Below are 20,000 nucleotides of genomic sequence, written 5' to 3' on the forward strand. Positions count from 1 at the left end.
GATGTTAACATCGGAGAACTACAAGTTTGGGCTCCAGAGAAATTTAGCAACAAGCGAGGCAAAATTCACCCTAAGAGTTTCTTAGGAGATAGGCGTGGTGGGAGGGGGGTGGGGGGAATGGTAAACCTACGTTTATAGCATTTGCAAATTTATAGAAATGTTTCTCGATGACATCTGGTTTGTGTGTGTGTGTGGGGGGGGGGGGGGGGGCGTTGTCTCAACTACGCCGTTATCAGCGTCCGTACCAAGTCCCAATCTTTTCACTGTGCAATCTTGCTTCTTTCCCGAATGATGAAATGATAACACAAAACACCCAGTCCCCGGGCGAAGAAAATCCCCGATCCGGACGTGAATCCAACCGAGATCCTGTGATCCAGAGGGAGAACGCTAGCCTCTAGACCAAGACAAATGCTTGTCGAGTGGAATACAGTGACATTTTGAAGGCGTGAGGCATAATACGCAAGGAGCGAAAGGTTATTAATAACTTGTAGGCCTACAGAAACCACACTGCTGCTACAAGTGCCGAGGGGCGTGAAAGAGAAGCATTGGTTGACTAGGAAGATAGTTGCAGCCCGTCACCGAAGTTTCTCAATCTGCAGATTCAGTGATCTGTAATGGTGACCAAGGAGAGGGAATTAAGGTCCAGAGACAACAAATAAGAATATTTAAGTTTGCCGATGCCATTTATTTATGTCAAAAGACAGCAAAGGGCTTTCAAGAGCAGTTGGACGGAATGGATAGTGTCTTGGAAAGAGGTTGTAATATAGATATCAAAAGTCGAACAAAGGTACTGAATTTTAGTTTAATTAAACCAGGAGGTATGGAGGAAATTATTTTAAGATACTAGACAACAACAACAACAACAACAACAAGTGACACCAAGTGACACCAAGGCCTGGTGCAAGTCTTCAATTGGATGCCAGTTGGTCGACTTGCGAGTCCGTTAGCCAATGGCGCCCAGTTTTCCCCGGGCGGTTACCCATCGTGTGTTACCAACGTGGTAACGCCGTTAGGTTTATTGGACACTAAAAGCAGAGGAGTTCCGCTATTTTCGCATCAAAAACCGTTCTAGCAAGAAAAAACTATTCTAGGAATCAGAAATTAAAGTAACTTTAAGAATTCTTTTCTAAAGCTAAAGTGTCTTGAGACTAGCATTGTGCGGATGTAACGCGTCAACGTCAGCAGTTGAGACAAGAAGAGAATAGAAGCTCTTGAAGCGTCTTACTACAAAAGAATACTGAGTATTAGATTGGTAGATCGAGTAACTAATGACGTGGTGCTGAACTGAATTTGGAAAAAGAAAGTAAATTGATGGAACTGAATGATCAGTTGACAGGACTCAATGACTCGACAAATCTGGTATTCGAAGTGTGTGTGTGTGTGTGGGGGGGGGGGGTAAAAATTGTAGAGGGAGACGAAGGTATGAATACAGTAATCAAGTCTAACTGGGTATGTTGCCTAATAAGAGATGATGATTGTACGGGATATGGTTGAGAGTAACATCAACCCAGAATTCGAGCAATTCTTTTTAGTGTTAATGGTTAGAGCTGTGGTAAAATTTTTTCGAAGTGACATGGTTCTCAACCTGAAGGTTTTACTAGCACATTGCTTCACTAACAAAGGCGCGGCATTCGCTTGCCCTCCCTGACCAGTCGTATGAGGGAAGGTAGCATGTAGCATATACCACAAACAAGAAGGGACAATAATGCTCTGGTTAGAAAGGCTGTAAGACAAGGATGCGGTCTTTCGCCGCCTAATGTTCAATCTGTACGCTGAAGAAGGAATAATGCAAAGAAAAAAGCTTTCGGAGTGCGGTTAAAATTCAGAGTCAAAGGATAGCAATAATCAAATTCGCTGATTACATTACTGTCCTTATTGAAAGTGAGGAAGAATTACAGGATCTGCTAATGGAATGGAACGTCCAAGCATATAATATGGAGATACCCTCAACGACTAAAGTAATGAGACGCAGCAAGATTAAAATCAGCTACGAACTTTTCAAAACTGGGGATACCTCCGCGGACCAACTGACGGAATTCTGCTACCTTGGAAGCAAAATGATGGATGAAAAAAGGAAGAAAGGAAGAGTTAAGAAGAAAACAACAAGGGCGAAGCGTGCGTTCGTAAGTGAATGGCGTCTTTAGTACCAAACATTGCTTTTAATTTGAGGAAGTAATTTCTGACAATGTAACCTAGGTTTGGAGCACAGCATTGTCTAAAACTGAATCGAGTGAAGGGATGTGGGGAAAAAACCGGAATATTAGAGAGTCGAAGTATCTGAGATGTGGCGCTATGACAGCATTTAAATTCGCTGGGCTGATAAGAAATGAGAATCGCCTATGAAAGAAATGTGTGGAGAACAGCAGCTAGGAGCAGTGAAAGGATTATGCGACATGTCCTGAGACTTCCGAGGAACTAGCTGGTACCAGAATGCAGCAACTGTTGGATTGCTGTGAGCAATCTGGTCGTTACCATTTTTATTTTCAATAAGGAAACAAATTTACTTTCGAACTGCCAGTGTTATTTTCCGATAGTATAGTATTAAGTCTCGTGTAAATTAGATTGTGACTGATGTGGGGGAGGGGCTCGATAACTTATTGAATCCTCAGAAAGCAACGATTTTCACTTCAGCCCTTCTAAACATCAGGTTCTCTCCCAGTATTTTCTAAGGCAAATTGGACAAACAAAACTCAAAATCCACCAACTTTCTCGAAAGCACTATTCTCTGATACCTGTATGGACGTTAACAAAACCACTAACTAACGATGTAATAACGCAAGTACCCTCCCGCATGAACTCGCTGTGTTTCTAAACTGTTTACACCTAATTCCGAAACGTTAACGAGCACACCCAGTCATGTCCCACTAACGACACGACTTTTCCAATGTAGGGAACAGACTAAAGTGATTAAAATTACGGACGTTGCGGTGGAAAGGGTCACTTAACAATGAAAGGCTTCGTCAGGTAAAGAACTCGCTCGACTGGCTAATTATAGTACTCTTCAACACACACACACACACACACACACACACACACACACACACACACACACACACTGCTCGGATAGGACTTAGGACTCCATGAATACGCGAATCTGTTTTATTATCGTCAATACTGATTTATATGGGTGACGCATAAACATAAAACCACTGTGCCTCTACTGTCAGCACAAGGGCTAAGTAGAATACTTGTCACAGCTTTCTAGCTCTGAATTTTGACGACAAATTAAATTAAGATTTGCATTTTCAAGTGGTTTTCGTGAAGTACAAATGTGCGGAAGCTATAGAAATTGCGAGTTGTTTGTAGCTGCCTTAGGTGTAAATTATCCACATGATTTTTTTATAATACTGAAAAACTAGGGGCAGTTTACATCTTTCAGACCTAAGATTCTTGGCTAGCATTCCAGCGGGGTCAGCACTGTTTCGAAGCTTCCTGCCAGATTGTAATTATGTACCGGACTGGGGCTTGCCCGGAACCCTGCTATCGGGATTCGACTCCCCGTAGCAGCAACTTTGGTTATGGCTGTGTTCTGAGAAATTACTTACCACAGGGGTTCAGTTCTAGGCGGGGTAGTAGATATTCTTCGCTCGTGCCAGTGTGTTGTGTTGTCCTTACATTCATATCGGCGTAATAGACAGTCCACTCTTGAGCTGGCTGAATGGGCAACTCCCAAATGCCAATTAAACTACTTACCACAACAGCACGTACCTACTGATACGACACATTAAGATTTGATGTGTTTGCTACTAAGTAAGGCAACAGACATAATAACCATTCTGTGAAACATTGAAGGTCAGAATTAGAAAATACCTACTGTGGGCTGGCAAGTAAATTAAAACTATTTTCGGAAAAATCAGGTAGTTCCACTGACATTTGTTTCTACGAGTCAACAACATTGCATAATGGCGACTGAACGTAACATGCATGCAGTTTCCTTCACAGCCACATTAATTGGGAATGCTTCAACTGTGTGTGCTTCAGATTATGTCGCTCTGAAACCATGTTGCTAATTTTGGCCTGATCTGCTACTGTGACGCGAAAAAAGAAAGGACAAGTTATAATAGGTGTACAAGGAAAATGGCACTATCCAGTGATATTACAGGAACGATCACACCCCCCACAAAAAAAAAAATCTAGTGAAATGGCCTCTAAAATGCATACCTTAAGAGCTATGGCATTTTTTCCGTAGAAGAGATGTGTTTAACATTAGCGAAGATGAACAAGTGCTCATTGCTCGTAAGGTGTGTATTCTAGAGCCCATGATTACTAGACTTTTTGTTTCGAATGATCTTTCTTCTCGTATCCCTGAGTACTACCATTCCTCGTCGGACATCACGTACATGTTTGTTTCCTATTGTTGATGAAACAATGTTAGGAACTGACTGGGTTCAGATGTATGCACAGGTTTGATACAATAATATCACGATCAATTGAGAAACATATTTTAACCTCGAACCACTTAACACTTTAAAAGCAGCTAACACCACAGTAACAATTTGCGTGTTTTATCTGCCTCCTGTGCAACATTTATTAATACCGTTTTTTCTCGAGTAGTTTGTTAACGAGAATTTATCTTCCTAATAGATCACCTGACACTAACACAGACAATTGCCTTTTATTTCATTAGAAGTATAACGTTCTCAACATCGCACTTTGCCTTCCCACGATAGGCCATAGATTTGGTGTTCATGATGGAAGGCTGCCTCGCAGACACTAACATTTACAATTGATTTGGCCCACACTGCTCTGAAAGTGCCATTGTGAACATTACGACACAAATCGTATTTGCTTGTAAAATGCCTGCACATTGTCGGTACAAACATTGTGCACGTTGGTAATACCTGCCCAAACTATTAGGCCTCAAGCAGCTTAACAGTTTACCGTCACGCTAGTACAGCTTGCCGGAGCCCCACAGTTCAGACGAGGGCCTTGGCGCTGACCGGGTCTTGAACCCCTCCCTCTGCCCACCACGGCCAAGGTCGCGGAGAGAGCCGCAGCCGTGACAGGCCATACTGGCGCCAGCCGGTGCTGACGCCGGCATCCGGATTACAGCTCGTTGACGCACGCCCCTTCGGCCCAAAACCCGGCCAGCCAAACTGCTCCGCTCCAGAAACGGGCAATATGTCCCGAAATGAGCAGGATTGCGGGGGTCGTGCTGTCAGCTAGGTTTTCGACGACTGTTACTGTACGGTTTATAGATTTCACTATGGCACTTAAATTACACATGCGAATATGCGTACTTTTGGGTTCGAGGTATTAAATAACCCTCGTGTTCTTAGTGAACCTTAACCTCAATAATCGTGATATAGCATAAGATAACATTTACTTGTATGGACAATGAAAGAAGTAACTTCCTGCGTTAACGTAGTGTAAGGCGGCAACCGACGCTACGCGCTGACGTCCATACTACTCCAGCTCTCGTGTGAACTTCACGCGACTAGTCTGCCTCGCACTCTAAAGCGTACACCTTGCAAATATTGCCCGTCCGCAAAGACATGGAATCGTATGACGAGAAAGTACTAATAAAAATAAGTCTAGCTGTGTCGCAGTCTCGTTTGATAGATGAGTTTTTGGAAGGAGAAGCGGCGTTTTCGTTTCAAACTCCTGATTCGAACCTCACATCGAATTAAATGATAAGTCGAAAACGTATTCAGAGTTTTGAAGAAGCAAATTAAAAGAGCAGATTCCTTCTGTAACTATCAGTCGTCATTGTAAACACTGCGAATGTATATTTTCGGCACTGGTGGCAATAGAAAATGCGATTGACCAAGCAAGCTCGAGGACAAGGAAGCAGAAGAAGACGAGTTTTCTTGTTTTCCGGATATCCGTAGTAGTTTGAAATTGGAAAATAAAAATTAATAAACTTGCTAAAGAACATACATCGGAGTTTTAACTGTTCCTTTGAGCAGTAATACAGCATGTCATTGAAGCTACAACAATATTTTTACTTTTTAGAGTGATACCCTTACACTGTTCCTCCTATTCAGTCAGATTCATGTAAGCTAACTCAACTATTCGAATTTTTCCTAGAGTCCCTTGAACGTAAGTGCGTTATAGGGGTACTGTTTAGTATGCTATGTATTAAACCTTTACATATTAAAATTTCTGCTGTTCTACTCAAGGAGGGGGTTTGGGAAGAGACTGAACGACTCTTTTTCGAGCTATTCTGCATGATCTCTACGGGTTAAGAGTTGGCAAGATATTTACACTAATAGTAAACCCTTGTTTAGTTGGTATCCCCTCTTGTAGCACTGCAATTACTCTTAGCCGCCCGTTTGCTCGATGCAATCTTTCCACTTACTCTATATCCTAAATATTTACGACACGAGTTCTTATACCCCACTACCGAAATGACACTACGCTTGTATATCTCGTGTAACACCGTTACGCGTTCCTTTCCACAGTTGCTTGCTCAGTACCAGATAGCTATTTCATCGATGTCGTAACTGTGTATTTCTTTTATTTCATACACGCCAGAATTCCCGGTACTTTCATCTTCGTAAAGCCTCAGTTTGTCACTAATACTACTCCCTTCGAACAAATCAGTTGCTTCATTGTACTGTACAAATGTTCTAGTTACGAGGAAGCAAGATTAAACGGTATATACGTGGTAATCAATTTGAAGACAGCCCGAAGCAGCTCTGGTTAATCAGAATGTCTTCAACTGCACCGATAATGTAAGACCATATGTCAGCCGAAAAGGTTACAGATACAAAATTTTATCAGCAATTTCGTAAAGAGAAAGATTTCGAAACGGTGAAAATTAAGACATCATTCCCTATCAATGTTCTCTGCACCAACGAGTCAAAAGTTCAATAATTTCGACGACCTGTGTATATACGAGCATAGTGAAACGGTACTCGCACATTCAGCCAATCTATGGTTGCTAAACCTATAATGATTACTGCCTAATTAAGACTAATCCTTTTCTAGATATAGCTTGGGGCATATTTCCCTCAAAACTGCGAGTTTTTAATTCCTACGCAACTTATAAGAAAGTAGCGTCGCAGGACTCTCATTACTCTCACTTGAAAGATGAATGGTTGTGATAAATCCATCAAAATTAACACTTATGTAAGTTCGGCGAGTGTTTCTGACCATTTAATAAAGCATATGCATTTCAACAAAGGTGCTAGTCTTGCTGTTAACTGCGTCGCAGTTACTGTTGGCTACATTACAAAATATAATTGTTACCCGAACAATAAGCTACAACGTACCGACAGAAAACGTCACGTCCAACAATATTCCTAACCCAATAGTTGTTTTGTCTTAAGGCTCACCTTGTAAATTCTAAATACACCACTCTACAAAACATTTCATTTACGTGCACACATTATAGTTGAGTATAGTTTTGACTGTTACATAATTATATTTTTGAAAGCGACTTTACGCCTCCCTTCCGGATAATTATTTAAGGGTTTACATTAGTGTTGTGCAACACACTAGAGGTAACTCTGGCAAAACAAGGGCTAGAAATGTCAACAAATTTATTTTTAATCATTTATAAACCTTTATTCAGATCTTAACAGAGGAACACAACAATCCACATAAAGACCTGCGCAGGATTCTGGAAACAGAACATGTTTACAACCTACCAGAAGTGACAAGCTTTCGTCGGGGGTTAAATTTTGCCGACATTTCTCGCAGGTCTAACATTTGATACAACGTTCTGATATAATTTTATATCCTTTCTCCAGTCTGAATTGGATGCAGTATGTTAACTGTCTTATCGCTTCTTGGTAAAACAGAACTACAAATGAAAAGCAGAATATCGTGCATGTTCTAGAGGACTGTTATTTAGTCGAACGGTTTTCGGCTTACAAGGCTATCAGAGTAAATACTGACGCCGTACATCTAAGATGTCAATCACAATTAAAAATCATTGTTCATCTCCAGTTTTGACAAAAGGCAGACCGGGGCTTCCGGTATGAAAACTATTTTCTAAACATGGTTGCTCTGCGATCATTGGAGCTGTGCATGCTGCTAATTTCTACGAAACACGAAAATGAACTAACGTGTCAAGGAACATAATCGAGTAGGAGACTAAAGGATAATGGGGAAGATACTGAGCAGTACGGGCCATAAAACCAGGAGAACGGATAATTACAACTTCCACTGCTGGAACAACCGCTCCACGTATACACAAATGTGATTCATCCACTGTAAATTATTAATTTGTCGGCGGTTACAATATTTACATGCAATACGAACATATGACAATGTTTCTGTGTACAAGTTATTGACGACTGCTTGGTAAGTTTCTGTGCGACACTATATTTTATATGAAGGTAAGATCTAATGATCTGTAATACCTCTAATTTTGCAGGCTTCTTAAGATTACTGATTTATCGAAGCCAGTGAAGCGAAATAGAGGTATCTGTGCAACGTAAAACAGTTTTCTTCCGAATAAGTGGTTTGCCGGATTCCAGTAGCTAAAAGAACGGAACGTCGTAACAGAAGGTGGGTGGATATTAAAAACCAACAGCAGCACCAGAGATCGTAATGCTTACAGATAAGGGACCGTAAAGCATGCACGAGACTGAGGAAAGTACTAAGATTAGGGTTTGCCTTCCCATCAGCTGTCGTTAAGTGACCTCTACACAGGAATGGAGGAAGGAACCAACCTTTTTTTTTTTGCGGAAAATACAGGGTGATCAAAAAGTCAGAAAGTCAGTATAAATTTGAAAACTTAATAAACCACAGAATAATGTAGATCGAGAGGTAAAAATTGACACACATGCTTGGAATGACATAGGGTTTTATTAGGACAAAAAAAGTTCACTAAATGTCCGACAGATTGCGCTGGACAGCAAAACTGCTACCGTGACGGGTGAGAGGTACGCCGATATGTTACAGAATCGCATCATCCCCAGCCTGGCTGATAAACACCTGCTGGAACGTACGATGTTTATGCAGAATGGCGCACCACCCCATATTGCTAGACGCGTGAAAGATCTCTTGCGCGCGTCGTTTGGTGATGATCATGTGCTCAGACGCCACTTTCGTCATGCTTGGCCTCCCAGGTCCCCAGACCTCAGTCCGTGCGATTACTGGCTTTAGGGTTACCTGAAGTCTCAAGTGTATCGTGATCGACCGACATCTCTATGGATGCTGACAGACAACATCCGACGCCAATGCCTCACCATAACTCCGGACATGCTTTACAGTGCTGTTCACAACATTATTCCTCGACTACAGCTATTGGTGACGAATGATGGTGGATATATTGAGCATTATCTTTGCTTTGTCTTACTTTGGTATACTAATTATTGCTATTCTGATCAGATGAAGAGCCATCTGTCTGACATTTTTTGAACGTTTGTACTTTTTTGGTTCTAATAAAACCCCATGTCATTCCAAGCATGAGTGTCAATTTGTACTTATCTATCTACATTATTCCGTGATTTATTGAGTTTTCAAATTTATACTGACTTTGATCACCGGGTAAGGAAACTAAGGTGGAAAATATTTAAGGAAATTAAGGTACACCAAAATGCAGATGGCCGAATCCATTCTCCCGAACGTACGACCTCGCTCGGTAGGATTCTGTACGAGGTGTTTATGCAGTCGTGGATGTCAGCCGATGGGACACACAGCGGAAGACTGCGCGGGCACGAAAGCGGGCGCAGCGTAGTAGTGGCACGGGCCGAGTTGAGCTAGTGGGATCGGCGCGATGCAATCCTATCAGCGGACAGGATAGAGGCAATGAATCGACGCCGCGCTGTTGCCAAACACGCCGGCAAGCTGGAGGCGACGTCCAGGGCACAGCAGAAGGCAGGTGGCGGATTCCTGGAACGGGGAAGATTAGGGCCTCGCAGCACGCGAAAACAAGTATGCACAGGGAGCGGGTGGGCTATCTGCGTGATAAGGGCCGGGGGCAGGAAGTCTCGCACCCGCGACTCTCTGCGTTAACAGAATTCCTCCCACGTGTGCGCCACGGACGCGGTTTCTCCTCGCCGGCGGCCTTGACTGCGGAATAAAGGGCCTGTCTGCGCCAGTCGGCTCCGCGGCCGAGAGCCAAACCAACCCACTGCATCTGACACACTGTCCGTGTCACAATACGTTGGGCACCACGCTGCAAATAATTTATGCTGGAACCCAAATAAAACCGCTGCTACACAAAAACTATCTGCTCAGACAATGAGGGATATATATAAGTCTCCATGGAAATCATCGGTTCCGAAAATATCACGCGAAATCTCTCTCAAGCCATCCTGAAAGCCACGGATCAAGGTATATGCACTAATTATTTTCGAAAGGCATTTAACTTTGTACGCTTATTAACGAAAGTACTATCGTATGCAGTTGTTGTGGTCTTCAGTCCTGAGACTGGTTTGATGCAGCTCTCCATGCTACTCTATCCTGTGCAAGCTGCTTCTCTCCCAGTGCTTACTGCAACCTACATCCTCCTGGATCTGTTTAGTGTATTCATCTCTTTGTCTCCCTCTGATTTTTACCCTCCACGCTGCCCTCCAATGATCCCTCGACGCCTCAGAACATGCCCTACCAGCCGGTCCCTTCTTCTAGTCAAGTTGTGCCACAAACTTCTCTTTTCCCCAATCCTATTCAATACCTCCTCATTAGTGATGTGATCTACCCATCTATTCTTCAGCATTCTTCTGTAGCACCACATTTCGAAAGCTTCTATTCTCTTCTTGTCCAAACTATTTATCGTCCATGTTTCACTTCCATACATGGGTACACTCCATACAAATACTTTCAGAAACGACTTCCTGACACTTAGATCTATACTCGATGTTAACAAATTTCTCTTCTTCAGAAACACTTTCCTTGCCATTGCCAGTCTACATTTTATATCCTCTACTTCGACCAGTTATTTTGCTCCCTAAATAGCAAAACTCAACTACTTATGTGTCTCATTTCCTAATCTAATTCCCGCAGCATCACCCGACTTGATTCGACTACATTCCATGATCCTCGTTTTGCTTTTATCAAGCGAAATTTCTTACTGCACTATTTCTTGGAAAGGGAGACGCAGGATATCTTGGATGGAAAGTTTGCGACGAACTTCACTTGTGTCGCGACCCTTCTCGTACGTGTTTTATATTAATGACCTTCCAGACACACAGTAACAACTGACTTCACCGGTGACAGTTGTACAATTATTCGCTTAAAACACTGCATTAACATTCACAGATTATGATAGGACTTCAAAGCGGTGCAAAATTAGTGGAATACTAGAAAAACGTGTCTACAAAGGAGATTGCGTACGTGGTAATTGTGCGTCCCTAAGTCTATGGGGACCCGTACCAAATATGACTAATACGGGATGCTCACCAGTTTTAATTGATCAATATAGAATTACTACAATCTCTACGTATATCTCGAGTACAGCTCGTACAGGCATGTTTACACATTCTTCCCGTACTCCGTGCACTTCACACTGGTTAGTAGATTATGGAGGTAAGTGTGTGAGGATAATTTCTCAGTCATTTATTTTTTCAGGTTGTAAATGTTTCGCAACAGTGTCAGAATTCGAACATTGGCGTTTTCTTTAAGATGATCCGTGAAGGGTGACCCTTCGTAGCAACGACAAATGAAAAACATCGAGAAAACGCACTTTATAGTTTCGAAAAGCTGTTGGCATAGGCTTTATCACAAGAAGAGTGCTGTACAGCAACAGACTGCAGTGTGCGAGATTAACGCCGCATCCACTGAATGCCGCCAAAAGCAAATGAGAACTTCCGCAGCGACATTTGCATATTTTAAAATAAAAGGCGCGAGCATTTAACGATCTGACCAGCAATCACGTCACGGACGAACAATTTCTACGGTACAGATAGAAACGAGGAAAACATGTCCCGCGTCTCCTGACTGACAAGACTGAAGTAATTCTGTTTGCTTGTGGTAAACATTACATTTCGTGCGTCTAACGAATGCAAATGTCCAGGTCTAAAGAATTAACTGTACGACAAAGCATCGCATTACACGTAATGTCAGTGTGCGTATGATTTCCCTAAACCAGCAGCTATCCTTTTACTACCTAATTCTGATCATAATAAAGTTTTTATGCAATAACCATGCAAATAAAATATCACACCAGGAAGCTCTGGGCTAGCTTTAGTTACTTATCTATAATAGAAGACCTGCACCGCAAGTTAGGTAGTAAATATCTGAAATGGAGGTCAATCAGGTATTTACAATCTGTTTCAAATCTCATGTAAACTGCTGCAGAGGGCAAACAAATCCCTACAATTATTGAAGGGCCAGCCAAACATTAAAGCATTTTTTATTATCAAAAATCCCGCTAAAGAAGACACCAGAATGGCAGGAGTAGAATACCTCGAACTTCTACACTCTTCCGTTACAGAATTTTGAATCAAAATTGACGTGGTCTCTGTTTACGGCCGATTAAGGTATGCTGAAGAGGGAACATAGTCCACTATCTGCCAATGGATCTTACAAAATAAATGTGCAAAGGGTGGTGCAAGTTGAATTCACTACATTACTCAAAACTCCCGGGAACATGCTGCAATACATCTGCGAGTACTGTTACACATAGAAATTGACGTTATTAAAACAAGCGAATTTATTAATTGCCTTCGTTTTCAAATCAGTACAGCTCTGTCCAGTGTCTGCTGTAGTATATTGTTATTGTTTGTTGAGTGAACGTCTGCCTTAAGACGGCTTGTATGCCTGATTACGCCTAAGCATGACAACACGGATGTTGACACTTCATTTAAGGGGCTGAGGATCAGTTTATGACAGATTCCTAAGCCAACTTAAATTATTAGCAGAATTCTGTTAGGATATACGGAAAACTTATTTGAACCTTATGTCACTTTATGAAAGTGACATCACACAGGCCTGTGATGCGACATATCTGTAGTTATCTTACATTTCCTTTTTCGTCCAAAAGTGTTTTCAAGCACATTTAATAGCTCATACTTGCTCTACGACAATGGAACCTTGACAACGCTCCCACGAACGGGCCGAGTACAACGTATGCGGAAATTCTCTTCGCTTATCGTCAAACGCTTTCGATTTAGTACACGTACAAAAGTCTCCAAGAACCTCTAGGAGCAATCTGCAATTTATTTGCTAACATCGCTGGACATTTTCTGCTACGAAGACTGCCTCACAACTGACGTTTGCTTATACAAGCCTGCATACAAACACGTGCAAGTGTTTAAGTTCACGAGCTTGCATAACTCAAAATCGCAAGTCATAAGCAGCTTTAACAGCGCAAATCTTGTCCTACAGACGGTCACGTACGCTTGCACCTGATGTGCCTATTTTCAGCGGGATTATCGAACATCTACTGCGTTCGAACGTACGAAATACTTCCACTGAAACTCTCACAACCAGTACTGACGCAGAAAATTTCGTTGTTATGAAAAAACTATCTTAAATCACACGATGTAATGGCAGTTATCGTCATGGAATATGAAGTTGTTACCATATTTCTAGATTCCCAGAAGGGTTTTCACACGCCTTTCCTAACAATCAGCTTCTAATGAGCATAGTCCCAATTGTGCGACTGGATTCCTGGTTTCCTGTGAAGAGGTTGGGAAGTCACCGAGAAAGTGATATCTGCGATTCCGCATGGAAATGTTACACGCCCCTGCCGCTCCAAATATACAGGAACTATTTAGAACAATTTGAGCAGCTCTAATTTTAAGCAGGTGATGCTGTCATTCGTGTAACAAAGTCGTCAGAAGATCAGAACGAATTGCAAAACTATGGGGGCAAGGTGACTTTAAGACTGTCCATTCAACCAAATACCTGGAGATTATCACTAAAATTGGAGCCATCACAAAAAAATATACTGGGGAACGCGTATCAAAGTTTGCGTTTTACTGGTAGAAAGTGATGGTTCAAATGGCTCTGAGCACTATGGGACTTAACATCTGAGGTCATCAGTCACTTAGAACTACTGAAACCTAACTAACCTAAGGACATCACACACATCCATGCCCGAGGCAGGATTCAAACCTGCGACCGTAGCGGTCGCGTGGCTCCAGAGGTAGGAAGTGATAACGAATCTACTACATCTACATGACTACTCTAATTCACATTTAAGTGCTTGGCAGAGGGTTCATCGAAGCGCAATCATACTATCTCTCTACCATTCCACTCCCGAACAGCGCGCGGGAAAAACGAACACCTAAACCTTTCTGTTCGAGCTCTGATTTCTCTTATTTTATTTTGATGATCATTCCTACCTATGTAGGTTGGGCTCAACAAAATATTTTCGCATTCGGAAGAGAAAGTTGATGACAAATTTCGTAAATAGATCTCGCCGCGACGAAAAACGTCTTTACTTTAATGACTTCCATCCCAACTCTCGTATCATATCTGCCACACTCTCTCCCCTATTACGTGATAATACAAAACGAGCTGCCCTTTTTTGCACCCTTCCGATGTCCTCCGTCAATCCCACCTGGTAAGGATCCCACACCGCGCAGCAATATTCTAACAGAGGACGAACGAGTGTAGTGCAAGCTGTCTCTTTAGTGGACTTGTTGCATCTTCTAAGTGTCCTGCCAATGAAACGCAACCTTTGGCTCGCCTTCCCTACAATATTATCGATGTGGTCTTTCCAACTGAAGTTGTTCGTAATTTTAACACCCAGGTACTTAGTTGAATTGACAGCCTTGAGAACTGTACTATTTATCGAGTAATCGAATTCCAACGGATTTCTTTTGAAACTCCTGTGGATCACCTCACACTTTTCGTTATTTAGCGTCAACTGCCACCTGCCACAGCATACAGCAATCTCTTCTAAATCGGTTTGTAACTGATACTGGTCTTCGGATGACCTTAGGCCTAGAGGGCCTACACTACTGTATCCATCCTGCGCTATTTTGAAGATTCCCAGTTACCTTGCGCAAATGGGCACCGCAATAAAATTCGAGCCCGGACGGAATTTCGGCGTTTATTTGTCCCAAGTGCTACTCTAGAATTGTGGGGTCCCAACGTGGTTCAACGAACCGTCAGCCACACACTGACTTATGTGTAGAGCTGTCATGTTGTAAATGCTTCTCCGGCTTGCAGTTCGTAAGTGTATAGTCCACCTTTAGTATATATTTAAGCCACGTATATTTGGTATTAACGACGTACGTGGAGATTGAGATGAGTGGTTCGGCGACCTGAAAGGTCCTTTGAGACGAGAGGAACCCCGGTAGAGACGACGCGGCGGTAAACGGATGTCAGAACCCCCTCCACCGGGCACTAACACACAAAGGACTTGGCGCGGAGCGCGGGACGACAGGAAGAGAAGGTCGTACATAAGGGGCACAAGGAATAGGAAGACGAAAAAGGGAAAAAGGAGCGCTCGGAGGTCGGAACATCTGCTGCTTTGTTCGGGGGTCGCTCGGCGGGCCTAACCGAACAACGCCGGCCAGCTCGGGTATCGTGTGTGCCTGCTAGCAGGCCCGCTCTTCCGGCCATCTGCTCCTTTGTTGTCTGACAACGGGTGCCAGCCGGCCCTCCGACGCCAGGGTCGCCGTGGAAACGGACTGGTCAAGAGTACGTGGGACCTCGGAAGCTGTGGTGCAGGCGAGCCAGTGGCGTGGCCCTCACATTACCGAATTATTAACTTCGTTGTGGCTATTGCCGCCTCAAGTCAGTTAACTTGTATTATCCTAGTCTATAACCGTGTTTGTAACATTACAACATGAAGGAACAATTATCTGCATACAAGTTATACCGGTTTTGCAGGACCCGCGTCAGATTACTTTCTACGTTCACCTGTTAAACACTAAATGGCACTGCGTGCAAGATGGTACTGCGTAGAAGATTAAATGAGTGTGTCCTGATCTGGCGCACTGTTTACTTGAACCTGCAGTCAGTTCGTTGAAAGATCAGCAGGAACGCGCACGTTACGTTGTTTCGTATAAATTCAGGCGCACAACTCACTTCTGCAAGACATTCGGCCCTACGCGTAGCACTGAGCAAAGAAATGTAGGATCACTTACGGTTGAAAAGTTGCGTACACAAATCGGGGAGGTATCTTACCATATCCACGACAAAAAAGAAATGGCACTTTAATCACTAGCTCTGCCTTTGAACTTGGTAAATACACACGGTAGAGATACAATAAATTCATAAAGTTTTATGAAATTTGCTACCGTATTTCAGCTGCAGCAGGCTACACGGGTATGTCTAATTACATCTGGCTGTTATTGTTAAGGTTAAACCATTATTATATTGTTCATTATAATGCAGTTTCGGTTGCGTAGCCATTCTGAAGTGTAGATTATAATACGTTAAATAGACATGCTTGGCTTACAGACAGGTCCCCTATCTGCATCACTCAAGGGCACGTAACGCTTTATATTCTACTTGTGAATGGTTCCACAGCCGCAACAATATTCGGTGCTGCCAGTTCTATCGTTCCAAGGAATTGTCTGGATTCGAGGCTTCAGAAGCCGACAAGATCTCGAGTATCGAACGAGATGTTTGTTTTACTGGGGCCATCGCAGAGTTTTACTAGCATACAGCGGTTGCCTCCTATCGCTCGCGAGTTTCGCTGAAAATAAGGAAGTTGTTCATTGCGCTCAATGGAGCGCAAGGTCGGCCGACGGCACCGCTAGCTGCGACCGAGTTTAGAAATATGACATTACGTGACTCCGTGACACGAAAATCGTGTCGCCTCCAGCTATGTCTAACATTTCCGAGCTCATCGTCTTTGAAGCGAATAGCGTTGTCGATTTCACTGCCTCGACGAATACGCCAGTCCATACCCAGAACGTTCGACAATTGAAAAAAAGAGCAGGTCGTCGGGACGCGAACTGGGGACCTACCGCGGCGAGGCAGCGAGCAGACGGCGGCGGCGATGACTGCTTTTGTTACGCAATGTGTCTCTGGTCTCGTGTGGCGGCCGGCCCGGTGCACCGGACGAGAGCGGAACAGAGAAAGTTGGCTGAACGCTTCCAAGGTCGGCGTCTGTGAGGACGGCGGGGAAGCTAGGTAGGGAGAGGAGAGGAGAACGCAGCAGACGGAGCTGCCCACGCGACCACGTGGTCGCCGGCGCGCCGCCGCCACGCGGCTTAACCTACACCGAGGTCCTCATCAACAGCTGATACCAGACTGTCACTGCAAACTCATCATGCGTACCCGAGCATCCCCTGTGATGAAGTCATCTAGCATTCGAGCGGCCTGAGGCTTAACCGATTTTCGATGATGAAAACTCGACCAAAACGTTTTAAGAGTCACAAATCTGTGGGCGTTTTCACCTACAAAGATCCGTAAGAAGCATATTTTCGAAGTGGCAGCGTGATAAGCAGCCTCAAACACGAGCCGGCACATGAATTGAAGAGTTTATTCCATAACATAGAAGCCAAGAATGAGCGAATAGACAAAAACTACATCTACATAGATACTCTGCGAATCACATTTAAGTACCTGGCAGCGGGTTCATCGAACCACCTTCACAATTCTCTATTATTCCAATCTCGCGGAAAGAACAAACACCTGTATCTTTCCGTACGAGCTCTTATTTACAAGAAGCTTCGATGTTAAGAGTATGCAAGTCGCAATGCGCGGTACTGCTGTCAAAATAACATCAATCCGCGCCACAGTCATGAAAAACATTCCAAACAGAAGAGAACGGAAAAATTTTAGTGACGTATTATCAATATAAACCGACATTGTGCTGCTTAGTTTTCTTCACGAAACAAGGCAATACCAGAAAAAAAATTTCAATTCGTTAAGTATACAAGGGATTCCATTAAAACTTTCCATTAACCACATTACGACATCGCTTCCCCTTTCGTGACCAAAGTAGTAATATTGTCATCCCAACTTACGTATTTAGTACGAAAGCTATAAACCACCTTTAGTGTCACGGTAATGAATTCTGGGGGCTAATGCAAAATGCTTGCATATACAGCTTTTTCAGACTGCAGTCAAAACTGCACTCCGCTCCAAGACCAAAGTTTTAAATGGAACATCTCCACGACACGACCATACGGTCCCGAACATCTATGTTGCTATCTGAAAAAACTTCCCATATATTTGTGTAATGTGAAAAATTACGCTTCATTTATAGGCAACGCGTAAATTCAGAATGACAACTTCCAAATTGACACGGAAAACAAACCTTTTTATCATCGAAAGGAACAATCGTGGAAAAGTCTTTCAGCGCACTGCACATAACTTATCGGCCTAGTCTAAAGGCTTCGCTACCCCCAATGTAAACTACAGTGGATTGGGCAAGTCTTTCGTTGGTACATCTAATTACTCGAGTCAACTCTGACCTAATGGCTAGCAAGCACAGTGTTTGTATGCAGGGTGAACAGGCAAAATCAATGATACAAGTGTTGAGAAGTCACTGTCGGTATTAAAAAAAGGTCTTCACTTAGCTACAAACAACTGCAATGGAAATAGTTCGTTCGTCACTTTTGACCCATTTTTAACTCAAATGATAAGCTCAAAAGTATTACATCCAATTTACGTGCTGACTAATGGGCAACTTTGAATACCCAGTATTCATCTCACTACTGCAAAATACCCCTCCACTCATGAAAGTTGTAATGTAGTTATGCACCAGGCAGTAACGGGTAGATATAAACCAAAATTGCTCAATCGAAAAGTAATCGGCAGTTCATGTTATACCACTAACACTGGTAACAACCGCGGAAGTTGAGCAATATCCGTCAACCTAGTGGAAACTAGCCAGCAACAATGGACAGAGCAGATCTAGGCGGAATCGAGATGAAAGAACTGAGCGAAAATTTTACCTTCCTACCGACTGAGCTGTAACTCGTACGGCCACTACAGCAGATCTACGTCAAGGAAGATCACTCCCTCAGTGTGAATGTCACCTTGCTTCGGATTTACCATAGTAATAGAGAAGTTAGGAGCAGGGCGGTGGCCTACCTTGTCTGCCAACAATTTCGGCGACGTGCTCCGAGCTGGGCACGGGCACGCACTCCGTCATGTTCTGCGACTTCTTGCCCGGCGGGCAGCGGGCGTCGTCGGGGAAGGCGGCGGCGGGCGGCGGCGGCGCCAGCAGATGGTGGTGCGCCGCGTCGGCGGCGGCGGCAGCGGCTGCGGCGGCTGCTGCGGCCACGGCCGCCGCCGTCGTCGAGGTGTCGGGGGCGGCGCCGCCCCCGCCGGGCCCTGCCCCCGCAGGGCCGCCCACCACTCCGGGCGGCGGCGACACGTCCGTCGTGAAGCCCAGCATCGACAGCTCGAAGGCCAGCTGCAGCGCCCGCTGATCCTCGAGGCCGCCCGCGCCGCCGGCACCCCGGCCGCCTTCCATGTCCGAGAAGAGGCTAGCCGGCATCGCCGCACACTACTGCAGCTGCCGACCGGGTAACGAGGGCGTCGTCGGGAAGAGCTCGTTCGGCGTCCGGCGACACACTGCTGCTCGGTCGCGAGGGGAGTTCGGCAGTGGCCCTCCTCTAAAAGCACGGGGGTGCTCACCCCTTATTTCGATGACATGCACGTAGAAACAAAATCGCTCGCTCGGCAGCGAGAGAACAAAAAAATATACAGCACTTCCAGTCCGATTGCCTGTCACTCTCCTGTACAAAAATATAAATGCTCTGGCGCACCGCGTGTCGTGTCTCTCCTGTAGGTGCACCGGCCGCCCGTCTGTGTGTCGACAGCGTGCGAGGTCGAATGAACGTAGGAGTTCAGTGCGCCCCTACCCTGCGGTGGCGACGCAATGCGACTGTCCCGTCGCGGCCCGGCCGGCTGCGCAGCATGTGCTACAGTAGCGCCGCGGCGGCAAATTCGAAGCGCGCCTCGCCATTGGCGGAAGGCCGCTGCCACGTGACTCGGCCCGCGCACGCGCAATGCACCGCGCCGGCACCTGCCCCCTCCATTGCTGCGGGCCGCTGGACTCGCTTATGGGCGGCACTGCGTGAGCGAGGACCGGCTGTGGGAGGGGCGAGGAGGGGGAGCGGAGGAACCGACAGAGGGGGCGCTAGGGCCGGTGCTAAAATTACCGAGCCTGCAGACAAAGGAGGCCCGAACACGTGTTTTCTGTCGGTGTGCGTACGCGCCGTCTTCGGTGGACCCGGCGT

General features: G+C 44.6%; 1 protein-coding gene across 1 annotated transcript in view; it reads right to left on the reverse strand.

Moving 5' to 3' along the window:
- The window catches only part of LOC126198847 (RNA-binding protein MEX3B), a 149,637-nt gene extending 130,659 nt beyond the window's left edge, over positions 1-18,978 (reverse strand). Inside the window, exon 1 of the mRNA XM_049935433.1 lies at positions 18,847-18,978. Within this exon, the coding sequence (XP_049791390.1) occupies positions 18,847-18,907 (61 nt within the window). The 5' untranslated portion in view covers positions 18,908-18,978. The remainder of the gene's footprint in view (positions 1-18,846) is intronic.
- Between the last annotated feature and the right edge of the window lie 1,022 nt (positions 18,979-20,000).

Source organism: Schistocerca nitens, chromosome 8 (assembly GCF_023898315.1).
Source record: "Schistocerca nitens isolate TAMUIC-IGC-003100 chromosome 8, iqSchNite1.1, whole genome shotgun sequence".
Lineage (NCBI taxonomy): Eukaryota > Metazoa > Arthropoda > Insecta > Orthoptera > Acrididae > Schistocerca > Schistocerca nitens.